We start from the raw sequence: 24,698 nt of genomic DNA, 5'->3' as shown, positions 1-24,698 counted from the left end.
TCGACACAAATGCGCGCACGACTCCAAAGTCCACCTGGTCCACGGTGTGGGCTTAGCCGCGGATCTCGCTCGCAGCCGATCGTCAGTACGGTACCGAACCTGTCCGCGATCGCTGCTGTCTTTGGTCGGTGTTTCGCGCTCGCATCCCTTCATGCTGCAGATCGTGCCGCATAGGAGTGTTTTTGGTACGGCAAGCCTCTGAAAACGGGTGGCAAAAACAGCAAGTGCAAAAGAACCACGTGCGTGCACTGTGTTTGTGTTTGTGGTACGTTCGGTGTACGTGCGCCCAGTGCCCGTTTTGCTGGTCAGTTTGCATGTTTTGGATATAATTTCGGACCAAGATTTTCCGCACCGTTGCGCCAAATGTGTCCCTCGGTTGGTGCCATGTGGGGCCGGGAAGTTGGAGCAGCGCTCCATCGCAATGCCCTTCACCTGTCTTCCGACGCTCGTTCGTTAACCCTCCCGGAGTGGTCGGTTGTAATGAGTTTTCCATTTGTTTTGGGCATTTTGTTATTGAATCAAACAGTTTTTTTATTCATCAAGGTTAAAGGTTGAGTGATCAGTGCGTTTTAGTTTCCACCGTTCTGTACTTGTGGATCTGTGTATTCTTTTATTTTTAAAGCTTAAGTGTTGTGCGCAGTATCAAATCAGAGTGGCCCCCAAAGTCATATAGAAGCATTTTCTATTTGTAGTGTCAGTTTTGAAATATTTTTATAAAACATCTACTTTTCGTCTGCAAACGTATAAAGACATTTAAAGTGTAAAAGAGCTGTAATGAATTTGTGAAACGATCTTAAACAAATATCGACCAAAAGCAAGCTGCCGAATGAAAACATCATTTATGCTGGTTGATGCTTTCGTGTACTAGTTAGGATCGCGGTTAAAATAGCTCTTTTCCAGCTTCAATGTCTATGGTTCAGCAACGCAAATACGCACAGACCCGTTGTTTAATCGTTTGCACACTGGGTTTACCATATTTACCCGCACCCATCTACCACGTGTCGACGGTTTTAAAATCTCGTTTTCCATTTTTCTCGTCCTACCACCCCTCGCGGCCCAAACCAACATTCCAACGCCCAGCTTATCGCTTACTTTTTCTTACTTCTGCTTTGACGACCCGTTTCGTTATGTTCACATGTTGTTTTCTCCATCTTTCCGTTCTCTTTCGTACCGTTCTTCGTTGTGGCCGTATTTGCCGTGGTAGTTTCTCAACACCTTACTCTCCCTCTCCGGCTTTCTACTACTTTCTGCTTCCCTTTTTGGATTTTGTTTTGGTTTCTACACTTTCTTCGCGGCCAGTTGAAGTTTGCCGTTGTAGCTTTTTTCCCTCTGTTGGCATCCAGGGTGGTGGTGGTGTTGGTTGGGCGCAAGTTTTCACTTGTTAGATGTCTTCTCGTGGCCCTTTCCCTGCGCAAGGTGGCAAAAGATGCACATTTCGAACGGCTAAACCAACCAGTCGTCGATCATCAGCTGGTACCTTCACCGGCAGAAATCGGGCACCTCACCCAGCTAAGCATGGCCAGCGTGCAGCTGATTTTCCTCCTTTCTCTCAGGCTGTTCCGCCATCATGGTGGATTGCGCGTTCGGCGGGTTTTGCTTGATGTTTGGCGATTTAAAACCATCCCGCCTCGTTCCGCACGGATCGCGTGTCTCTGGTGATCGTGGCGTAAATCACTCATACCAGCGTAAAACCGAAACACCTAACGCCCTCCCTACCTCTTGGGGACGTCTTAGGAACACTTTTACTAGCGACTGGTGGGTGAAACAGGCGAACGTGCCAGGTTGCGGGACGGGAGCCATTTCACTCGCCGAGTGCTTTCCTTCCAGCGGCCAGCTGGGGTTAGCCGGCGTTACGAATCGGTGTAATCTTTCCTTTGGCCGCGCCAATAATGGCCAACGTTTAAGGCGTCCAGTGAGATCAATTACTCTTGGGTCATAAGAGCCCGTCCGTGTATCGTCTAAAGTGGACGACGACTTGCGAAATGCGGTTGCACCGCAAGCAGCTAATCGCGCCAAACGTCAATCAATTACACGGAGTGGTGGGCAATTAGGTGACCGTTTAAAATCGCTATCGGTACAGTGTGTCTCGTTCAGTGTGGCGATCGATCGGATCGCGAATCGCTTAGAAATCAACCCCCCGACCAAATGTGCAACTTCATCAGCGAGCGGAAATAAATGGCCCACCGATTTTTCCTGCCTTTTCCTACTATTGGCGTCATTCCGCCAGAAGATTCGCTTGTCATCTTCTATCTGAAAGCAAAAAACATATTTGATGGATTGGTGAAGCTCACGGTGCCGTTGTTTCCTCAATTCAAACTTTACACATCGTCTGGTTTGAAAGTGTTTGAAGATGCAACCAACCTTAAAGCTACCTGAATTTCGAGGTTGAGATAAATTAGTGCGCCGTCGTTCGAATCAAGCTTCAAGAAACTTCAGGAAGTGCTAGTGTTCAAAACAATCCAACGGAAAATAAATATGATCTATCTGTCTGACATATTCAACCCAACTAAACCCAAACCCCTTGTGTGAGAAACCTAAGTGCAGTGCAGATAGTTCCATAAACCAGTCATAAAACGAAAGTAAAAGTTTAAGGAACATACAGTTTTCTATCGAAAAGAAACAGTAATAATGGATTCACAAAAGTTCAGTGTTACGTAAAATGTTTCCAAGTTGGCTCTTCACACTGTACCACATCGACGTGTTAGGTACACACCTTTTTCCAAGTTGAAATGTTAGTACAGTTGCACACGGACAACCTCAAGCCTTGAGAGATCCATCGCCCCTGAGGCGACCGTCCCAGTAAGAGGTGACATGCTGTTCTTCTTGTACTTGTCAGACAGCAAAAAGGGTTGAAAACAACTGCGCAAATAAATGGGAAGCTTTGGAAAATACTAGCTAAAACATACAGGTCTACCATCAGCATCATCATCTTCATCATGTCGGTATAGATCTTTTCAATTCAATTTTTTAAAATATGTACTAAAAAAGTTAAATGAGACACTGAGACACATTGATTGAAACTTTCAGAATCGAAAAATAACAGCCAGTCGTTAAGTGCCTGCCAGAAGGAAAACAGTTTGTTGATAATGTACAATCATTGCCAGACGCGAGAAGAATCCATAACATCAATAACCAAAGATAAGGACCGGCTTATCAACTCAACAAACTCATCTCACAAATGCCGGGGACCATATGGAATCATGAGCTTGAGCTTTGTCGTGTTTTGCTAATTTCTTATATTTAACATTATTTTTTATGTCTTCTTTTGTATATCAAAACAATCTTTTAGACGATCTACGGTGTATAATGATGAAGAAGTGATAAGATAATCGTTTTCTAGACGCGACAAAATTTGTCGTTACGTATATGACCCAGTAATACATATTCGGGCATGATGTTCCTCTGAGTCAGAGATTCTTAAGCTTGGTTCTATCATGCGGAACATAAAAAAGGAATTACAATTGACGTCAAAAGTAGAGCTCGAATCATCAATTCACTTGTTTTACCGTTTAATGTTTTTGTTTGCTTATTGTATTAAGATCAGTATTCTCTTTTACTTTTTAGTTAGCTTTTATATTAATTGAAGATCATCTTACAACTGTTGAACAGTTGAAATAACGACAAATTACAGCAATTCTTGAACTGCACTAAAGAACTTGAGAATCTCTGTTTAAGGGTAGTCTGAAGATGATGTATTGGTTTTTGCTTCAACACTTTCCCCAGCCAGCTTTTCATCTTATCGGAACGCCGGAACTAATTAGCACCTAATGACCGTCCTTCATTGCTCTAATTTTTCACAGCACTTTGTGAAGAAAAAGAATACACACAGTACAGTGTTTTGGTTTTGCATCAAGGGGAATGTTCCATGTACTGGCTACATCAAACTAGTGATCTTCTTGAGCTTTAAACAGCTGTTAAGATTGTTATCCGGGTGTTTATTCCAGTAACTTCGTGAACTGTAATGTTGTCTAAAACTTCATAGACTAACATTGTTTTAATGGCTAGGCGTTAGAATATCTTAAGGTACCCAGATTTGAGCACCATTAGGTTGACTTTACAAATACCTTCTCGATCTCGGTTTGCGGGCATATTGTTTCCCACTTGCATCGCTAGCAAACTCCCCCCGTTCGGGTCACTCGCCTCAGTTGGCCGGCCCAACAACCTGTACCCGGACCGGTTTGTCGGTCAGTGTTGCGTAGCTGTGCCTGCCGCCCATGTTCCATGCTATTTTTAAGAATCTCGCAGACGACGACCGTCGACGACTCTGCGCACGTTGGCGTTGCGTTGCCGGGAACGTGGTTCGCCGGCCGCGCCGCATGGTATGCGCAATCACACCACCGTTTGGCGCTGCTGCCTGCAGTTCGATAGGCCGGTGCGCCCCTCCCCCTCCTCCCCTTCCCACCTAGGTCACGGGGTAACGCACCCCGTGGGTGCGTTCCGCATCGTGTCATCGAACACGCTGACCTCGAACCTTATTCCCGGGAAGCGATGACTGACACAAATTCTGGGTGGTCAGTTTTCAGCCCCCCCCATCCCCGCGGCCACTTGCGCCCGATCTTCCGGCGCTTCCGGTGTGAACAATGTTGCGGAATGGGATCAAAATCGGAAACCGTTCCCGGCGTACTTTTCCTCTCGGCAAAATAAAACATCTATGGTGTGAAAATGCAGAAACAGGAAAACTGTCGGCGGGGAACTCCGAACGTTGGGCCGAAGGGGTTTCGGGTATTTCGCAAACGTGTTGTTTACACCTTGCGGTAATCCGTTGGGTAAACATTTACATTTAAGCGCTTTGATTGCACCATTTTTATGATGGTTTGCTTTCTTATGGGAATGAGCCGAATGAAGGGTCCTAAAACACCTGTTTTTATTACGCTTGATGGTTTTTCCATTTTAAACGTGTTCGTAATGTAATGTTTTTAAAAATTCCATGTTTATTTGAAGCGAAACTTAAATCTTCTAGGTGAATTATTTTTTTCTTTTTCTTATAAATATTCTGGATAGACTCGAACCGAACAGGATGTTGCGAGGAAAGCAAATACAAAGAAAATAATCATCAAGTGGCAAGACTTTAAAAAACAAATTAAACTCCCTGTGATTTCCCGGAGAAGATGAGTAATGGGTTGATCAAAAGTTTCCTACATCATCCATTCGATCTACCAACTGAATGTGTCGGACTTACTCTTTTCCTCGTCGATCGCTGATCAAAGCTTATCAGGGTGAGAAAATCTCATTGGGATTTTTCGTATGTCACGGTGCTACTTGAGAATTAACATCTATAGGATGCCAATCCGGATACTTGGAGAGACATTCTGACGAACACACAAGTCTCGACTGTTTAAACAGCTGTATTTACGTCCCGTCTCATTAGAATACAATCATGCAGTACAAAGAACCTCAAGCTAGGTCTCAGGTGAACCTTACAAACAAAGACATTTTTCCGGCTGGAAAAAATTTCAGATTTTCCGCCGAATGTTCCGTCGCGATCATCGTCAAGGGAAGGGATCGGTTTGGATGCTACTTTTCATCAAATCCATTCGTCACATGCCGGTTATCACATGCTAGTCGCGGAGTTGTTTCGTCCCACCTACATGACGTGATTGAATGTCGATGCTAATCACGACTTCCTGCTGCTGATAACCCCCCGGTCCATTACGAGCCCGCTCGAGTGAGCCCGATCACGTTAAACTCGACAGTATCACGCAAGTCTCATAAAGTGCACTTGCGATGAGCTGGAACCTCCGTGGGGTACCCTCTGAAGCCATCAGTTGAATAATCAAACAGTGGACGACGAATGAAAAGGAACATTGTGTCCCACAGTTGCCGTTAGGCTGGAACGGTGCTTCGAAGCACTAGTCGTCTCAAAAGCTAGGAACCAGGCACAGAATTGCCACTCAGTGTGGAGTTGGTTCGGTCTTCAGTGGATTGAGTACAATGAGCCACAGAAGAAATAATGTTTATGTCGGCACAGCTTCATTGAGGCATTTTTTCTTTATACGTCCAGCTCCGTTTACTTCCCGGTAGCTATTCACCAGCGACCTAGTTTTTCCCCAGTGTATATGAATGTAGGAACATTGACTACAAATATCGGTCCTCAGGTCACGTATCATGTCTTACTCGTGGACACGTTAAGCCATCAAAAGCTGACGTAGCCCGACGGAGAATCTGCTTGATGTGTTACTACCGCGGTGCATGCTAACACCCTTTTTTGCATTTATCAATCTTCTAGCTTGTTTCACTAAAGATATGCCACATCCGCCTTTAAACCGCCCACCAACGAACTTCAATACCAAACTGTATGGTTTGCTCCAATCCGGATACTTGTGACCAGTTTTACTAAATTACAGTTTGACAACGCCGAAATTTCCCATCCGAGGTCGCCGACCGTTACGTGCTGTGGTACTCCTCTGAGGATGCATAAGTTCCCTGGACGTGCTCCGAAGGATAAGCATGGTCGGCCAGACTGAAACTAACATTAAACCGGATGAACATCGTGTGCATTTTTATGTATATTCAGTGCTCTGTCTGGTACACACCTCCATGGTTATGACCACACCACACAGTTGGTGGTTGTGACCTGTGGTAATTTTTTTTAAACGTAGTAAGGCAAGTTATAGTTCAAAAGAGCTTAGGGGAGTTAAGGTTTCCACACCAGAAGTTGTGTTTATAGAACTGAACCAACATCGTCTAGCAGGAAGTAGGGCATGAGACTAAAATGCTCTTTAAAACCGTTACCAACTCTTCTTTTGTAGGAACTTGTTACAAGACATTTACCTGCATGGTACACCAAACGATCTTGAAATGGCATTAAAATTAGTTTTATGCGTTGATCTTGACGTACTGAAATTAAACGTCATTGGACCGGATACACAAAAAAACATTACGTTCCTTTTGATGAAACAATGTCTTTTCTTGCTCAAGTAAGGTCAGTAAGGCTATTGTTGAATAGCTTCTTGATAGGGTCCCAGAAGAAGACTTGAGATTTATTAGCCGTTGTTTGTGTCTCTAAGCGAAGTTTGGCACAAAAAAGAAAGAGAATAAAATGTAAGGTCATGGAATGGTTCGAGAAATGATGAATATTTTGCGCAAATTTTAATGTTTCCCACTGCGAACCTCGGTTCCCTACAAATCCGATCTACTCTGCTACCTAGGAAACTTCCCGTGCTACGTCAATCGTTTTCAACTCATCGTCGATTATGGGCCGGTGCGATGAATGGAAAAACTTGAAATGATAATCGATTCAGGCAATTCGACGTAGATCGGCGTAAATAGGACAAGCAAACGTCGTCAACCATCAACCGGATGATGACCGAGAATGTCCAAGTATTCTTTGCCAGCTTATTATAAAACCACACGCGACCGGTTCGCGCGGTATTCGTGGGATGGAAGTACGAAAGGAAAATCACAATCCGTGTAAACCAGTCCCACACGGACGAATCCGCTCTGACGCAAAATAGAAACCGCACCAGTCTTACAGCATTCGAATCCAACACTCGAAATCGAAAGCATCATCTGCACTTGTATCTTTGCGGCCCCATCGGCACCTTCTCGTCGGTACGTCTGAACGGAACCGGTTCGTCGCTTCCCATACGGAGACGCTGTTGAAGTCGCAAGAATGTCTTACGAAACGGTGTGCGCTAAAACAACAACGAGCTGAGGTAGAACTTTGCGTACTTCCCCAACCCTCCGGGGCGGGTCTGCGTTCCGCTTCACGTCGTAAAGTTGGACCAAACGTTGGAGTTGGAAGAAGCGGTGGATAATCCGCCGTAACCTTGAACCGACCCGGAATGGTACAAAATCCAACGCACCTTGCCGATGTGTGTGGCTGAGAATCATTCCTCATTCTGAAGCAATATCTGAAGGGGATCTTCACTGGAGCATGTATAAAAATAGCACTGCAAGGCAAAGACATAAGGACATGGCGCGTTGGGTTTCAGTCGGATAAACAAGCTATCGATACGCTCCACTGTGACGTGGTAACAGATGGTCCACACCGAAGACATCAGGGTCACAACCGTGTGTGAAGTACCTCAGTCGTCCTCCTTGGGTCCAACTCGTACCCGGCTCGACCGTTCAAGTGAGTAAATATACGGTGCACATTAACGCAATACCATCCTCGGTGCGCGTACTTGCGTATTGCGTGGCCAGAACCGGTTTTTTCCTGTCATCGATTTTGGTTACGACGAAGGATCGACGTTGTTCTCCTTTAAGGGCAGTCAAGATCAAACCATACACAGGGGCACGGGACTATCAGATCAATTAGCTGGAGATTAATTGGGCAGAGTCAGAGACGTGCGTTGCGCAATAGTTCCTGAGAGGCTCCGTTCCTGGAGCTGCATAGCTGATCGACAAAATCTTGTGACTCAAAACAAACACACCGAATGGAGATTATCACGTTGATTTAGTGATATACCTGCCGCAGAATGCAGTCCACCATGCCATCCTGAAGTATGACAACAATATCTGTTTGCGTTATTAATTTATTTACCAGTACACTTGTCCACTCGATTGGTCGGACTTCTGCCTTCATCTCCGTCTGGTTGTCCCAGGTACAAATCACCATGATTAGCGACTCCCGCATTGCAATGACATTGTGTTTTCCATTCCACCGGATGACACCTGTTGACTTTGATCGGTGTAAGTCGCATCAGCCAGCAAAAAAAGTGATGAATGTCGTTGCTGCAAACTTTCCATACCAGCTGCTAACCATACCTGCCCTCAGCGTTTAACATGCAAATGAACCGAAGGGTGTATGTAACTTGTCTCTCTACCTTTCCACATACGCTTCGGTGGTTGAATGTTCTAATTGATGATCGGATGGCGCAGGGTACCACCTTTTACCACCTACCGCAAATGGACAACTAAGCGAATCGATTGGCTTGACCCGACAGACCTGCAAATGGAAGGTGTTGCAGTTCGCCACAAACTGGAACAACCTTGGTCACGGGCGTTTGCATGGGGTGCTAATTTATTCGTGAAAATGGACTGTCCTAGAGACCGTCTTCGATGGCCGTCCATGCAGTTAGCATGCGGCTCGCCATTTAGCACTCATCGAACATGAGGTTCACACGAAAATCGCCACCCGCTAAGAGACGTCTGACGCATAGGCATAGTTTTAGGGCAGTCCGTTTGTACTTTCCGGGCTCGATACCACGACTCGATGACGTGTCGAATGTTCTATGCTGAACAGTGTAAATTTCTTTCGCATGGGAATAGCCGCACGGTCTTGAATTGAAATCCAACCCGCCCTCCGTTGGTCGATCTATTTTCATCCACACCACATTTAGCACGGTTTGATTCATTGGATGACGAGAAGGGTTGTTTTTTTGTATTGCTTTAAATTCTATTCCGCAAGGGAAAGCGGGCGCAGTCGTGTCGTGTACCCTCAACGCAACAGTTCCTATGTTTAAATCTTTTGGAAAACATTTTAGTTAATCGTTTTACATCAAGATTAGCTGGTGACGTGTGCGGTGATATCTTTTCGAAACAATCTGAACGAAACGGAATTGGTATCTTCTCGTTTTTTTCTGCTGTAATTAGATCCACTGCGATCGCATCTAGGGATTACCTTTTGCGGGCCCGGGTCCTATTACTTCCGAGATACAATCACTTCCGCTTGTGCCCATCGCTTTGCCCACACGGTGTTGTAGGCTTTCGTAACAATTCGCTAAACGATCGATCAGCGTAATACACATCATTAGAAGGGGTTACGCCAAAACCGGGCGGGAATGCTTTCGTGCGTGAAAAATGGACCGAACAACTGTTACAAAAAAACATTAAAAAAACAAAAAGGCTTCAACCGACGGTGGGACAAGTTCGTGCACCGGTTCCCAGCGTAATTATCGAAGCTCATTTTTTGTTTGTCTCACCCAGTGAAATACATTAAATAGGCGATAATTTAGTTTGGGTAGTAGTTGAAAAGTGGTTTTTCTTATTGTTACATTTTGTTTACAGACACTGGAGGGAGTTATAACGGCCGAGAGAAATGCTTAATGTCTCATTTATGTTTAGGTCCCCATGGCGTTGGTGATTAAAACGTGATAAAACGAATATTTAAAGTGATATGCTGAAGATTCCCAAACCCTTGGGTTGGATGTGTTGAATGGCGGCTATTATTACTAACGTGTAGGGTTTTGTTAGTGTTGATCCGGTACCGGAAGCAGTCGAGCGTAACCTTCATCGAAATAGTCGTGGAAAAGTGAATCTGCCTATAGTAATTTTTATATTCAACAACGTCGTTTTCGGCCAGCTTCTCTCTATTGATGCGAAAGGCACGACCATCACTTCGCAGTGGAAGTGCTAATCAAACTGGCGATAGTGAAAAAACTAAATCAAAATTCTTGGCAACAGCGCGGTCGGCTTTGATGTGCAAGTACAACGGTTCTGCCGAAGCGTTCGTCTACTGAGTGTCGGAAGAAAGTGAAAACGGAAGTTTGTCTGGCCTACTAAGGCAGGAAGCGGACCTGAAGATGCAAAAGTGATCCATTGCTTGGGAAGTAAAAGTGAATTGTGGCTTTGTTCGAGCCGTGCCTCCCATCGTAACACGCGAGCCAGTGCATGCGAAGAAAGTGAAATCTGCAAGACCTGCCAAACTATCGAGACCGAGCGAATGTGAGGTTTAGTGCCGTGCAAAGCGTTTGCAAGTGGTTACGAAACTCCCCGTTGATAGTTCTTGGACGGCTAGAATCACTCCAAACCGCATCTTCACTACGGGTGCGATAACATGAAACTGTCCAGGCATGCGGACTGCATGCAGATACGAGCCCTGCTAAAGAAGGACTATCTCGTCCGGATACGTCAGCCAGTAAGTAAAACCTTGTTTACATGAAAGACGCACCAAAAAAAACTTATTTTTGATAACACATTAATCATCAAACGCTTCTCGGAATTTCGCTGCATCACTTTCGGATTATTCGGTACAGCGTCAGACAACATGATTATTAAACTAGGCCAGCCCTCCAATGAGCGCCATAAGCCAATTATACTTTTTTTTACATAAAATGTGCCTTCTCTCCCCTTTCTTTCTCTAACCACAAAAAATACTACAAAAACCCGCCGGACGATGACGCATCGTTCGCTATGCGCAACGGTTTTCCGTTCTGTTGATAAGCACGATTCATTAGGCGCAAACAGGAAAAAAAGACTAGAAAATTACACTCCACGAGCTTCCCGCGGTTCAATGTTCTTGATGTGTGTCGTCCGTGGCCAGCGGTTTCATAATCGCGAAAGCAAAAAAAAAAAACCAACACAACATGAGTAAATTATGGCATTTGTTTGCGGTTGCAGAACGCGCCTAGAACGTACAATTTGAGGAATCAACAAAGCGAGAAAAGTAGAAAGTTGTCAGTGCTTCTCGTGTTGTTTGGTTGGGTCGGCTAAACTGTGCCCTAATGCCTATGATGTGGTAAAAAACTATAAAAAATACAAAAACTATTTAATCATTTTCTTTTAATAAAAACATTCATAAATGAACGCTCTGTAAATAAAAAAAGTTCGTGTAAAAGGATATTTATTTTAAATGAATATACAGAACGATATCAAAGGGACCTCAAGAAGTAGACAACATTTGACAAGAAGCATTTGTGTAATCAAAATGCTCTCTTTGTATTTTGTTTGCAGTGGATGACCTTCATCCAGTACCTATGGCCGTGCATGATCTTTGCCGCCCTGTACATCCTGCGAGCCCGCTTCCAGGCGGCTGAGATCGGTGACTGTCAGTTCCCGACCCGCAACCTGCAGGCGAATGGCATCCTGCCCTTCTTCCAGTCGTACATCTGCACGTTCGAGAATGAGTGCAGCGACGTCAAGGCGTACGCCGAGACGGAGGACTTCCCGCTGGCGCCGGTCACACCCGTGGTCAACATCGTGCAGACCATCCTGGACAACGAGGAGCTGTACGATGCGATCGTGAAGCTACCGGAAGATAAGAACTTCATCGCCTCCGTCACGACCGTCGTCACGCACGCGAAGTTCAAAGAGATCGAGAGTGAGTACTTGTTCGTAAATTCCGCTTTGGCTACAACCGAAAGCATGGGGTTTCACTGCCTCTTTCCCCTTTCAGGCAATGCCGATCGGTTGATCAAGATGCTACCGGAGATACGCACCAAAATAGGGGACTCGTTCGATATCGAAAAGCTGTTCTCCGACGACCGGACGTTCTCCAAATCGGGCAACATCCTGTGCGGCCGGCCGTTCCCCCGCAGCGATAACATTCGGTTTGTTGACAATATTTTCTACACACCGGACTACGCCGGACCCGATAAGGACGAGCTGAACGTGATGCCGACGCCGTACTGCAAGCAGCTCTACCTAGACGTTACCAACACGAACCACGGCAAGATAACCTGGCGCTTTCTGAAGCCCATCCTGCAGGGCAAGATACTGTACGGTCCGGCGAGCGAGCGAAACGATGAAATAATGAAGTTTGTAAGTGAGCTCATTTGTTTTTATACTTACCTATCTTATCATATGTTCTGGTAATTGATAATTCATATCGAAAACCAAAACAACATTCATTTAATCTTTAAACAGAGAATTCTGTTATTTCTACACTAACCAAAATTCGCAAAATTTATGAAAAATTTCACAGAACGATGGTTTAATAGGGTTCAGTACTATTGTTCGAGAATTTGATTACTACTTTATCAAATTATTGCATTTGAAACGATAATGTATTTTGAAAATGCATTTAAAAACCATGTTTAATTTTCAATTATTTTGGCCATTTCCCTAGAAAGGTTTCGTTTTGATGTATTGATTTTGACCTATACTTCCCATCGTAGGCCAATCAAACGTTCGCTGATATGGGCCGACTGAGAGAGTTCTTCCGGGCGTTGGACAAAACCCTCCAACTGGTTCGCACCGATGAGGAGGCACGGTCCAGCTTCGAGGGTTTGATCGCGCTAGCGAAAAGTCCCGTAGTGCAGCTTCTGACCGGCGGCAACGTTAACATCGAGCTGATCGAGAGCCTGCTGAATGGCATTTTGAACGACAACGACGTCGCCAAGGCGGTCAACACGATCGCCAACATTTTCGACTGCTTCTCGGCCGACCGATTCATCCCGGTGGCAAACGAGCAGGATCTAGAGACGCGCGCCTTCGAGCTCAACCGGAAGAAGCTGTTCTTTGCTGGCGTCCTTTTTGAGAACGGAACTACGAACGAGGTGGCATACAAGATACGGATGCGTACGGATGACACGCCGGTTACAGTGGAGAACCGGAACCGCTTCTGGTTCCCCGGTCCGGAGGCGAGCTTCGAGCTGGACATGCGCTACCATCGGGGTTTCGTGCAGATCCAGCACGCGGTCGACATGGGCATCATTAGGCAGATGAAGAAAGAAAAGTTTGACGCCGAGCGTTTGGCTAGCGGGGACGGAGGAACCACATCATCGTTCGGCGGTTTCGGCGAGCTAGAGTTAGACGATGACCTAGACGACGGAGCGGAGGATGACACTGAAGACAAGAGTGCAGAGGAAGCAAGCGAAGAGGAGCCGGCAACGGAAGCGCCGGTCACGCCAGTTGTGGAAACTACGACCGAGAATTTGTCCCTGTTGTATAACGATCTAAGCAAACGACTGAACGTATCGCAGGAAGTACTGAACGTGTTCGGAAGTGGTACGAACAGCAGTGCGCTTGATGATTTTCTCGATTTTAAGGATGAAGACGAAGATGAAGTGTCTTCTCCAACAACAACCAACGCTCCATCAACAACAACCAACGCTGCATCAACAACAACCAACGCCCCATCGTCCACTGTCACAAAAACACGCAAACGTCGATCACTGTTGGATCTGTTCCTTGGTAGCGGTGCTGCAAGTAAGAAATCCAATGAGGTTACGTTCAACGTGGCGGGCGAAAAGTTTTACACCAAACAGTTTCCCTACCCGAAGTACACTAAAGATGAGTGAGTATTATCTTCTTCCTTTTGCTAGCTGTCTTATTGAGAAAACCCCTCTTTTCATCATCATTCTATCATTCTATTTTATTTCAGCTTCAAAAAGGGATTATACCTCGCACAGGCCATTCAGATGACGTACTTCCTGGCGCTAATAGTACACGTCGCTTCGGCGGTACGTCAAAAGATTTGGATGAAGGAAAGCGGAAACTCGATGCTGATGCGCTCGATGGGCTTAAAATCGGGCTCGGAAACCGTCGCCTGGATGATCACGACGTTCATCGAAATCGGCATCGTGTTTCTGATAGGACTGGCCATCCTCTACGGGGGCGGTATACTGGTGCACTCCAGCCAAATCTTTCTCTTCTGCTATCTGCTCGTGTTCGGCATTTGCATGATTGCATTTTGGTAAGGCATTCAACCGCGCAAGCTCAAGATTTGCATTGACCCATAATCATCACATCCTCTGCTCGGCCCCTTCACAGCTATATGTGCGCGATGTTCTTCAGCTCGGCCAGCATCGGGTCGGTGTCGAGCGTGATACTGTTTCTGACAACATTCCTGCCGTACATTCTTATCATTTCGCTCGGGGCGACCCTTTCCGCCGTCGGGAAGTTCTTCGCCAACCTCTCGTTCTCGACCGCATTCTGCTATGCCTGGCGCCACGTGATGCGTATGGAGCTGCAGCATCGGGGGGCAAGCTTTATGAGCGCCTTCCAGGGTACGATTGCGGACAATGATCTCAAGTATGGCATCCTCATGATCCTGCTGGACGCGGCGATCTACTTTACAATAGGTTATCTTTATCAACGTTTCAAACAAGGTAGCTACAGCGAAGAACAGATCACCTTCTTTGTTGTGTATTTAATATAGAACATTGTTGTTCTTACAGATGATACAACATTCCACACGGTAAAGCGCATGAAACTAGATAAAAGCATCGGTGCGGATCTACGAAACGTGGACGTGACGTACGAGAAAGGAGGCAAGAAGGTGCTGAGTGATGTTTCGGTCACATTCCGTCGGGATGAAGTCACCTGTCTGCTCGGACGGAACGGTGCCGGCAAAAGTACCATCATGTAATATCCATTCCTTGTTCTGGGAACTTTTTCTAGACTATCAAAAACTCAAGCAACGATTCTGTTTTCCACCAGTAAACTACTCACCGGGCAGGTTGTACCCGACGTCGGTGACGTTCACCTGCCACTGGACTATGATTTCATCTCCGGCCTAAGAAACAATGCGGAAAAGATTGGTTTGTGCCCGCAGAACGATGTACTGATACCTAATCTCACCGCCAAGGAGCACCTTCAGCTGTACGCGCGCATCAAACTAACCCGTGGTTTCGACACGGAGGTATCGCGCACGTTGGAGAACCTCAACATGGGCCACTATCAGAACTACCGAGCTTCGGATCTTTCCGGCGGGTTCAAGCGGCGACTGTGCATTGCGATCGCGTTCCTTGGATCGCCCAATCTGGTCATACTGGACGAGCCGTGTAGTAGTGTGGACACGAAGGCACGGAAGAACATCTGGGAGCTGATCCAAACGCTACGGAAAGACCGCGCTGTGATACTTGCGACGCACCATCTGGACGAGGCAGAGTGTCTGAGCGATAAGATCGTGATGCTGGAGGATGTAAGATAGAAGAAACTAATGAATTTTCGTTGAAAAGGATGTACGGTTTGTTAATACTCTTTCATCTTTCATTTACTAGGGAAAGGCCATAATGGAACAATCGCAGGAGGAGTTAAAGAAACGCTTCACCAACACTATCTATCTGAAGATCTTCTTGAAGCACCAACCGGAGTTCGAGCATACTGCGTTGATCGCGGAGCTGAGTAAACTGATGGATGGCCTTGCTGATATGCGTTACGAAATGACGGCAACTCTCAGTCAATTAAACTTTAGGATTACCTCATCATCAAATGATGCTCAACTGTTGAAGTGAGTCATTAGGGGGATCCAGGGAAACGAGTGTGATAATGTACTAATGTTATTATTTCGACAGTATCGAACCTCTGCTGGAACATCTAGCCAATTTGAAGGCAACCAATGTGATCGAATCGTTTGATGTACGTAACGAGAATCTGCTCAACATCTTCAACACGGTCAACTCAACTGACTCAGCACCCGTGGAGTGCAATGGAAACGGAAAGGAGCGCAATGGAAACGGAACCACTTCTCACATACCGAACGGATTCCACGGACCAAAGACGAAGGAAGCCAAACTCGGTACGCTGTCCATCATGGCCACCCTGTTCCGCAAGCGTTTGCTGCATTTTACACGCAACTATCGACTGCTGGTGTGTATACTCGTGCTGCCAACGATTTTTGAGATCATCGCCATGGGATGCATGACCATCCGGCCGCCAGGAGAACACGACTTGATGTTAAACTTCTCCACCGCGCTCTACCCAGGGGCGGCGGAGTTCTACAGCAACACCAGCGATAGCGATGAGTATCGACAAGCGATCGTTGATGATGTACTGGAGCATTGCTCGGGGGATGTTTGTACGTTGTTTAACTCCTCGCTGGACGCATACCGGTGGCTTCTTACGACGGAACACCAGTACACGGAGCGACGCTATGGAGGAATTACGATAAATCGGGAGAAGAACGTCGTGTGGTACAACAACAAGGGTTACCATTCGATGCCCACCTGGTTGAACATGCTCGATACGGCTGTGTTGCGGGCGGAACTTGAGGATCCGAGCTTCTCAATCCGCACCATTAACCATCCGTTGAAGATCGAGGAAGATGATCTGTCGCTTTCGTCATTGTAAGTGCAGCCGTTTGTTCAGTCTCTAGAAAGGCGATCAATGTGTATCACGCTCTAATCTTTCGTCTTTGTTAATAGACTTCAACAGATCGCCGATGCGGGAATCTCTCTGATCATATTGCTGGCCTTCAGTTTGGTTATCGCTGGAGCCTGTGTGTACATCGTAAGCGAGCGCATTCGTGGTGAGAAGCTACAGCAGCGTTTGGCTGGAGTGAACGTGTTCATCTATTGGACCGTGACGTACATCTGGGATGCACTGGTAAGAAGTGGATTGGAGATGACTGCGAATGTCCTACTGACTATTCTTCTTTTTTCTAGATATACCTCATCGCTGTTGCTCTCGCCATGATCGTCTTCAAAACGTTCGCCATTCCGGCGTACGTCGAGCGGGAACAGTTGAACGGAATCTGTCTGTTATTGATCCTGTATGGTTTTGCATCGATTCCTGCGATGCACCTCTTCGAAAAACTGTTCACCGATGCGAGTTTGGCCAACATGTCACTCTTCTGCCTGAACATCATCACGGCCCTGGGCACGCTGACCATCATCATCCTGTTCGACGTAATGGGCGACAGTGACGAGTCGGAGCGCATCCGTAACTTCCTCAACCGCGCCTTCCTCGTACTGCCACAGCACGCGCTATCCGATGGACTCATCGAGCTGTCCAAGAACTACATCACGGCGGAGATCTTCAAGCGGTACTACATCGATTCCTACAAGTCGCCAGTGCGTAGCGAGCTCCTTCGACCTCATTTCATATCGCTGATCGTGATGGGAGTGCTCTTCATGCTGATCAACGTGGTGATCGAGTACAAGCTGTTGCAGCGGTTGGTCAACCGTCTCTGTAGCCGCACGGAACCGAAAGTGTACGAGCTGAACGGCGTCGACACGGTGGACCATGTCGTTAGCCGGATGGACGGCAAGAAGAAATCGATGACGGCCGATCAGATCCTGTCGGTGGATAATCTGAGGAAACGATATGGTAGCTGTGGTGGCGGCGGTGGTGGAGCGACCGGCAGGGAGGTTGTCAAGAATGTGTCCTTCAAGCTGCACTACGGCGAGTGCTTCGGATTGCTTGGCACGAACGGAGCAGGCAAATCGACGATATTCGCGATACTCTCCGGGGAGTTGCTGCCATCCGGGGGCAGTTTTACCTTTTACAGCAATGTAAGAATTCTTTTTGAATGTTTTCTAAAGGGCAGAAGGTCTTTAACATTACGGTTTCCCTTCCCCAGCATGGTCCCTCGTACTGTCCACAGAGTAACTTCCTCGATCCGCTGCTCACCGTTGAGGAAGTGATCGAGTTCTACGGCAAGCTGCGCAACATTGAGTCGATAGACAAGCTCGTGATCGAAACGCTCAAAGAGTATCACCTAGAGCCGTACCGGAAGGTGTTGGCCAAGAATTTGAGTGGTGGAAATCGCCGTAAGCTGTGTGTCGCTGTGGCCTGTTTTGGGCAGTCGGAGATCATCCTGATGGACGAACCGACCAGCGATCTTGATCCAGTGACACGTTCGATTGTGTATAGCACCATCGAGAGGTTGAACACCCAGAACCGTTCGATTCTGCTTACCTCGCACAGCATCTCCGAGATCGATCGGATTTGTCAACGTATAGCGATCCTGAAGGATGGCCATCTGCTGACGGTCGACACACCCGGTCGGCTGAAGGAACGCTTCGGTAACAGCTACCAGGTGACGCTGTACCTCGAGGGTACTCGAGAGGTAGACTTTGTACGGGTAAGTGACGCCTCAAGTGACTTTAATTTTAATTCCTCTCCTGATGACACTTTCCTCTTCCTCCTCGGGGTAGGTTGTTAAGCGCGAATTCAACGTCACACGGGACATCCTTCTGCACAAGAACTCCGTGCAATTCGTGTGCCAGGTGCGGCCGGATGAAGTCGGTCCGTTGAGAGCGGAAAATGGTAAATCACATAAAAATGGCCACGTAACGATCGTCCTGCACGAGAATGGCAATGGAGCAATGGTGAGCGGCCCGGGAGAAGCACGGACCGCCAGTGAGCTGTTCCTAAAGTTGCATCGCTTTGCGCGGGACAACAACCTCCGGTACACGGTGTCACGATGCCAAATGGATCAGGTGCGTAAAATCATACTGAAAGTCCGAGGCGAACAGCGCATGTAATTACTCTTAATTTTCAATTTGCAGATATTTGAAAACGTCCTTCAAAACCACGAAGAGGATCACGCCAATCCGGGGTTCGTAGATAGCTAGGGTACGAACAGACAGCATTTGCGCGAGCAGCAATCGATTTCCTTTTGTAATATATAGTTACTGATAGGCTTAAAATTGGATATGTGAATAATAAATGGTAACAGTAAAATAAACACAATAGTTTGTGAAAAGTATCAATTTTGAATTCCCTGCTTGCAATAACAACTACAATCCGGTGTACGGAATACCACAACTTCGCTTACTTACGCTTGACGTCAATCGAGATGCAATCCTACATTATTTCCAACCATCAACATGTTTTACATAAGCGGTGGAAAACGGTTCGTTAACCTCATGCAGGCACACCTCCACGTTTAAGGTAATGGAAAGGGGAATCCCAAAGGACCGCTTGGATTGCGTTGGGTTATTGGAAAAGGGATGGAAAGCTACCGCCGGTGATTTTTTCCCGGAAATCGCCTGCTCACCGGTGCCGTGGCACTAAACGCTCTCAAACAACATTCCAGTTGCTCGATTGGAGAAAATAAAACCCAAACAATCCCTACCGGAAACCGGGAGCGCCAAGTCCGAGGCGTTGAAATGTGGGCTAGTAGTGCTCGCAGCAGGGAGCGTTTAGAAACCTTCCACATCGCCGGAAAAGTAGGTCATCGCCAAGCTTTCCAAGAACCAGCTGAATTTCACTCCCAACTCGGAGAAGGCTTGAGCTTGTGAGAGTTGCACAAAGCTGCTCTTGTTCACGAAGGAAATCAGCTCACCCCTCTTGCCATCAAATTGGTGGGGAAATTGTGAGCTTTACTAATACAAGCACAAGCTGCACAGCATCCTTGCGGAGGAGAAAATCTCATTAAAAAGGATTCGTGCAAGCTTTGTGTTGTTGCGTTGGTATGCTTCAAAGCACAATGTTTTACCCACACAAAGAAAAAGGAAAAGTAACCGTTAAAGACGGTTCGTCCTTTTTTTCAAGCGAGGTATCCAACGGTTAGCAGAAGCTTGCATTCAATTTGTTCCTTGCGTTTCTCACACAACCTGCTATAAGGAAAATAAGAGAAAAAAAACAGCACAAGGAACCGAAATGGAGTGGCTGGAAAAGGGGCTAAGGGAAAATGGAATGAATTCCACGGTGTACGCCACCATTCCAGACAACAAAGGCACTAAACGATCCGGATCCGTACCCTGATCTACGCCACCGTGAACGAGCTTCGTCGGGTCGCGAGCCCGTCGGTTGTTGTAAAGGATGGTTTGATTACCTTTTCCAGACACCTTGGAGGGTGGGCGGAAACGTAAGGGATGGGAATATGGGGAGGGCCAACGAAACGTTGAAGAAATATGAGTTCAATCTGAGTCTGTGGGTGAAGTCGGATGTTGAGGGGAACGATTAATTTGAAGATTAGGGTTTTGGTAAGGTAAAAAAACGGTCATTATGAAAAAAGTTCGTTTACAAAAAATAACGGCAATCTCTTGCAACTCGATTAAGTTTTGTTCAGGAGCAATTCAATTTAGAATTCAACGATGTGTTGGTTTAGTAAAGATAATCTTCATTTGTTAATATGTTGGGCTTTTACATGGGATCTGTTGCTGTGAATAGAGCTTAGCTAATTAAATTAATCAATAGCAGACAAAAGATTTACCAAGATTAAATTTTTTATTGAACTCTACAATTTGGTTGAATATTATTTCCAAATGCTTTAAATGAAACTACATAAGGATTAGCGAAAAACTTCATGAAAACCTTAACCAGACTATATTCCTATATTTCAAATAAAATAACACTCCAAAGGAGAAACTTGTTTTAAAAACACTAAAACCACTTGAATGTAGGGCAACGTCATGAGTACTAACCTTCCACGTGTGTCAAGCCTACCCAAATCATGCAGACCGTTCGATGACGCCGTCAGCTGTTTTCATCATCAATTTCAAATAAGCTCTTCGATATGCACACTCCGTAGACGTTTGAGAGTGGATTTTCCCAGCTAGCCCTTCGGTTTTTCCTGGTTGCAGAAAAAGGGTTTGCTCTCCTGTTTCTTGCACGGTTCGATCCTTAGTCCTCCCTCAGCAGTCGTGCCCGTGAACGAGGGCTATTATCTAACGATGTTTTAACCTTTACCTCACTCAACACAAAAAGCCGTATGTTTCACTGGAACGGTCGTACATTTTCCGACCGAGCGAGTTTGAGCTTCACAAAAAAAAAAAATAATCGCATAAACAGGAATAAAAATGAAAATGCAAAGAAAATGGCCATGTTTAGACAGGGAACAGAAGATTTGCACGTTTTCGTTTATGTTCCCGGAGTGGGATTTTTTGTTTTTTCTCCATCCCGAACCTGGTTCTCATCGTCGGACGCGGTCTTTGGAAAATATTTACCGTCTACGGAGGCGCATTCACCCGGATCGTGGAAAAGGAAAAACTTAAACGAAGAACCAACGCCAGCGAATCTCGAACAATTCACGTGACGCAAGACGTTGGCCCCCAGGGGGGAGGCAAACACCGAAACTGGAAAAACCTCACGATTTTATGGTGTGTTTTTTCACCCCTGACGATTGGGGGAAACAAATCTGAAACATTCACCTTTTTTGCGGGCTCCTCCGAAGCATGATTTTGACAAGCCATGCATTCACATTGCGGCCTTGTTGAAGTGTTCTTTGGGTGAGCTTTTCGTGTCGTTTTTCCTTTTTTGCTGTTGTTCTGAATCAGTTTTCAGTGTTAACGTCATCAGCAAAAGGTGCTTTCCTGCTCCACCAGCATGATTCTCGGATATGTTTCTTTCAAACATGCCAACGCTCAACGTCTACGGTTTCATTTGCAGAGACATTACAAAGGCAAAAACAAGGTTAAACACACACACACAAACAGAAGGAACACAATACTGCCCGTCTAGACTGAATTGATAAAAATAAAATCGAGAAGGAAATGTGAAGAAGAAGTACCCGACTCTCGATCCGAAGCTCAACAAACCCGATATTTGTGGAGAATCCTTGCGAAAGGTCTCGTGGGTGAGCGGAATCGAGAGACGTGCAGGAAAACCCAAACCGAAAACTCAAACATGGTGGCTCCATGGTTCGCGAGGAAAGAATTGAAAAGGACGGCTAGCGGAGGTGGACTCCCGGGAAAAACCAATTCAACGCTTTTCTCGCACTAAATGTAAAGCACCCAGACGCGTCCCTTTTGGCCATGTAGATGTGAGAATTATTTAGTCGTTGCCATGCACTGACCTGGATTTTTTATCTCAATTTATCGTTCTTTCCTTTGTGGGAATTTAATGTTTGCGTTTTGCGTATCCTTTTTCTTCTATAGACCGTTGCTGTTTACACAAATTTTTAATGCGTTTTTTTTCGTACTAAAGACCATTAAGCTCGAAATAATACCGACTCCGGTTTCCTCTCTGGTACAGTCTGCTAGCCTGTGAACTTTTCAGATGACATTTTACGACACCTTATACACAATAACAAATGCCCAAAGTCATCCTCCCACTTGCGAGTGGTATATAAAGCTGCAGAAAGGACATCGATAAAGCATGGTCGTAACGGCGTGCCAGTGAACTCAACGCCGTTTCAACACCCAATTTTCGATACCCTTGTGGCGTAGGAGGAATTTAGAAAACGGTCAAACAACCCACCATCCTCCCCTGTGTTTTTCTTACCGTCACATGCTTGGGAAATTCTCTTCCAACACGGTTGAATAATCATCCGAATTTTATTCCAAACTTAGAGACTGGATATCAACAAAGCAGAGTGGCGCAGTGGAAGCGTGCTGGGCCCATAACCCAGAGGTCCGTAGATCGAAACTACGTTCTGCTAATATCCTTCGAGTAAAATATCCTTTTTCCTTTTACATTCAAGAATCTCAAGGTATGGGCTTAAATAGAGCAGCTTTTTTTCATGTGCTTTTATTAATATATTATTTTTCATAGTACAAAAACCAATTCGATAGAATATCAACAACAAATAAAGTAAAATGAAACTCAACTAGGTACTAACTATATGAAGTATTTGATAAGTACACAGGAAAATGAATATGAACATATACCATACAAATATTTTTAGTCGACAAAGTTTTCTTTTTCATTTCATTTCTATGCATCTCATCACGCGTATGTTTGCGCGTTCGTAGTCAATATAAGTTGGAAAAACAAAACCCCCGAACAACACTCGAGTGGGTGGAAAATGTACGCTATCATCACTCTGGCGGAATTTCATTCACTTTACCTGAACTTCAGACTTCTACTGGGTGGCTTTGAAGTAGAGATGCTGAAAATGCTAGACACGCAAACATTTCCACCCAGACAACCACACCCTTGCCTGCCCCCCCCCCCAACCCCCCCCCCCCCCCCATGATCCCTGGAAGAGAGGTTAACGTCACGTTTTCTCTAGATTAATTTGAATACCATTGCTACGGGTTTCCATTTTCTTTTCCTGATTATTCACATAATTAATTTCCAAGCACGCCTAGGGTACGCTTCAAATCCAAATATGTCTAGAGAAAAAACATTTAATTACAATTTCCTTTCAAAAACATTTGACAAAATACTTAACTTTTTTGTACAAATATCCTAGCAATTTTGATACCAAATGGTTGTTAGAAAAGAACAGAAGAAATATGAGGATGACGGGAACATCGAGCATCGTTCGGCGAGTTATGACAAAAACTGTGAACAAGAAAGTGTTTCGTCGGAAAATGTACAAATTTTCCATCCGATTCGGGGAAAAAAGAGGTCACATCACTCACCCTACCGCAACATAATAATTCTTTTGATCCTCGCAACGAACGTTCCGTTGAACGGACTTTTGTGCAACGTTCATTCAATAGAGAGTCGCGCTCCTTTTTCGAAATGTCTGTGATTGTTCGTACGGAATGTGGCAGTAAAGTATGGAAAGTGTGGGTAAGCAGATAGGGAAGAGGAGATAAATGATAAATCAGAGCATATTTTATGCAAATGCGTCCGTTTTCGCGCTACGACGCCGATTCAAAGAACAGTCTGCCAACGTTTGTTTGCCGTGAGCTCTAGTATCGGATCGTTTGTCGTTCTGATAGAACAGTGGGTAAAATTCATTCATTCATTCATTCATGGCCCCAGACACATTTTTTGTTTTCTTATTGAAACTTTCAAATATCCTCTTTAAGGTGTCAATTTAATGCATCCCACCCCATTGGCTCTGTTTATATTAAAAAAAAAATATTGTTCAAGAATTCATCCAGGAATCTATTAGAAAGTTTTTAGTTTACAGATTTATGTGTTTGGTAAAACAACTATTTATAAATAAAAAGTAGAATGTGCATGGAAAATGAGTTTTTCTACCCATCTAGAACCATCCCGTATGCGCACAGTGAGACTATCACACTTTCAGTGTTCCATTTTCCGCAAAAGTAAATCGCCAATCTGATCTATTGAGTCGAACCAACCGAATGGAACCGTTTGCTCGTTCGCCACTCGGTCAGGGTTTCAGGCACGGAAAAGGCCATAAGGTTGCCCGCATCAATCGTTGCACCGCGTCCTAGATCCGCTTGGTCCCGACCCGAAGTATTTTCTCGGGCGTTGAATGATCGTAGGTTCATCCTTTGTCATGGTCGGTTGCTAAACGCGCTACCAAAGTGAGAGGAAAAAGGGGTGGAAAAGTGGAGTGGGTTGGACATTTTCTCCCACCACAAAGGATGGCCGCCCCCACAGAGAAAGAGAAGGGGTGGGGTGGGGATGAATTTTCCAGACAACGTAGAGGATCCGTGGAGGACTTCCACAAATCCGTTTAATTTGCACCAGCTCGTCCCCGGGCCGCGCTCTTTGGCCGCGCACCCAACGATTACTTTGAAGTGGAACTATGAACTCACGTAACCTTTTTCGTC

General features: G+C 45.6%; 2 protein-coding genes and 1 non-coding gene across 3 annotated transcripts in view; 2 read left to right on the top strand and 1 right to left on the bottom strand.

Moving 5' to 3' along the window:
* The window catches only part of LOC131260675 (alkaline phosphatase 4), a 328,385-nt gene that overhangs the window by 234,460 nt on the left and 69,227 nt on the right, over positions 1-24,698 (bottom strand). The window lies entirely within an intron of this gene.
* Positions 10,721-18,977, top strand: LOC131260669 (glucosylceramide transporter ABCA12). Its single transcript, XM_058262459.1, has 15 exons — positions 10,721-10,801; positions 11,617-11,983; positions 12,059-12,423; positions 12,780-13,900; positions 13,988-14,299; positions 14,377-14,714; positions 14,784-14,970; positions 15,046-15,529; positions 15,609-15,838; positions 15,903-16,673; positions 16,752-16,932; positions 16,992-17,840; positions 17,909-18,412; positions 18,486-18,770; positions 18,840-18,977. Exons 1-15 carry the CDS (start codon positions 10,721-10,723, stop codon positions 18,903-18,905), a joined length of 6,141 nt encoding a protein of 2,046 aa, XP_058118442.1. The 3' UTR covers positions 18,906-18,977.
* On the top strand, positions 22,586-22,657 carry Trnam-cau (transfer RNA methionine (anticodon CAU)). Its single transcript has one exon. It is a non-coding gene; the product is annotated as a tRNA-Met (tRNA).

The sequence above is a fragment of the Anopheles coustani genome, chromosome 3, assembly GCF_943734705.1.
Source record: "Anopheles coustani chromosome 3, idAnoCousDA_361_x.2, whole genome shotgun sequence".
Taxonomy (NCBI): Eukaryota; Metazoa; Arthropoda; class Insecta; order Diptera; family Culicidae; genus Anopheles; species Anopheles coustani.
This window is presented reverse-complemented; position numbering and strand designations above follow the sequence as displayed.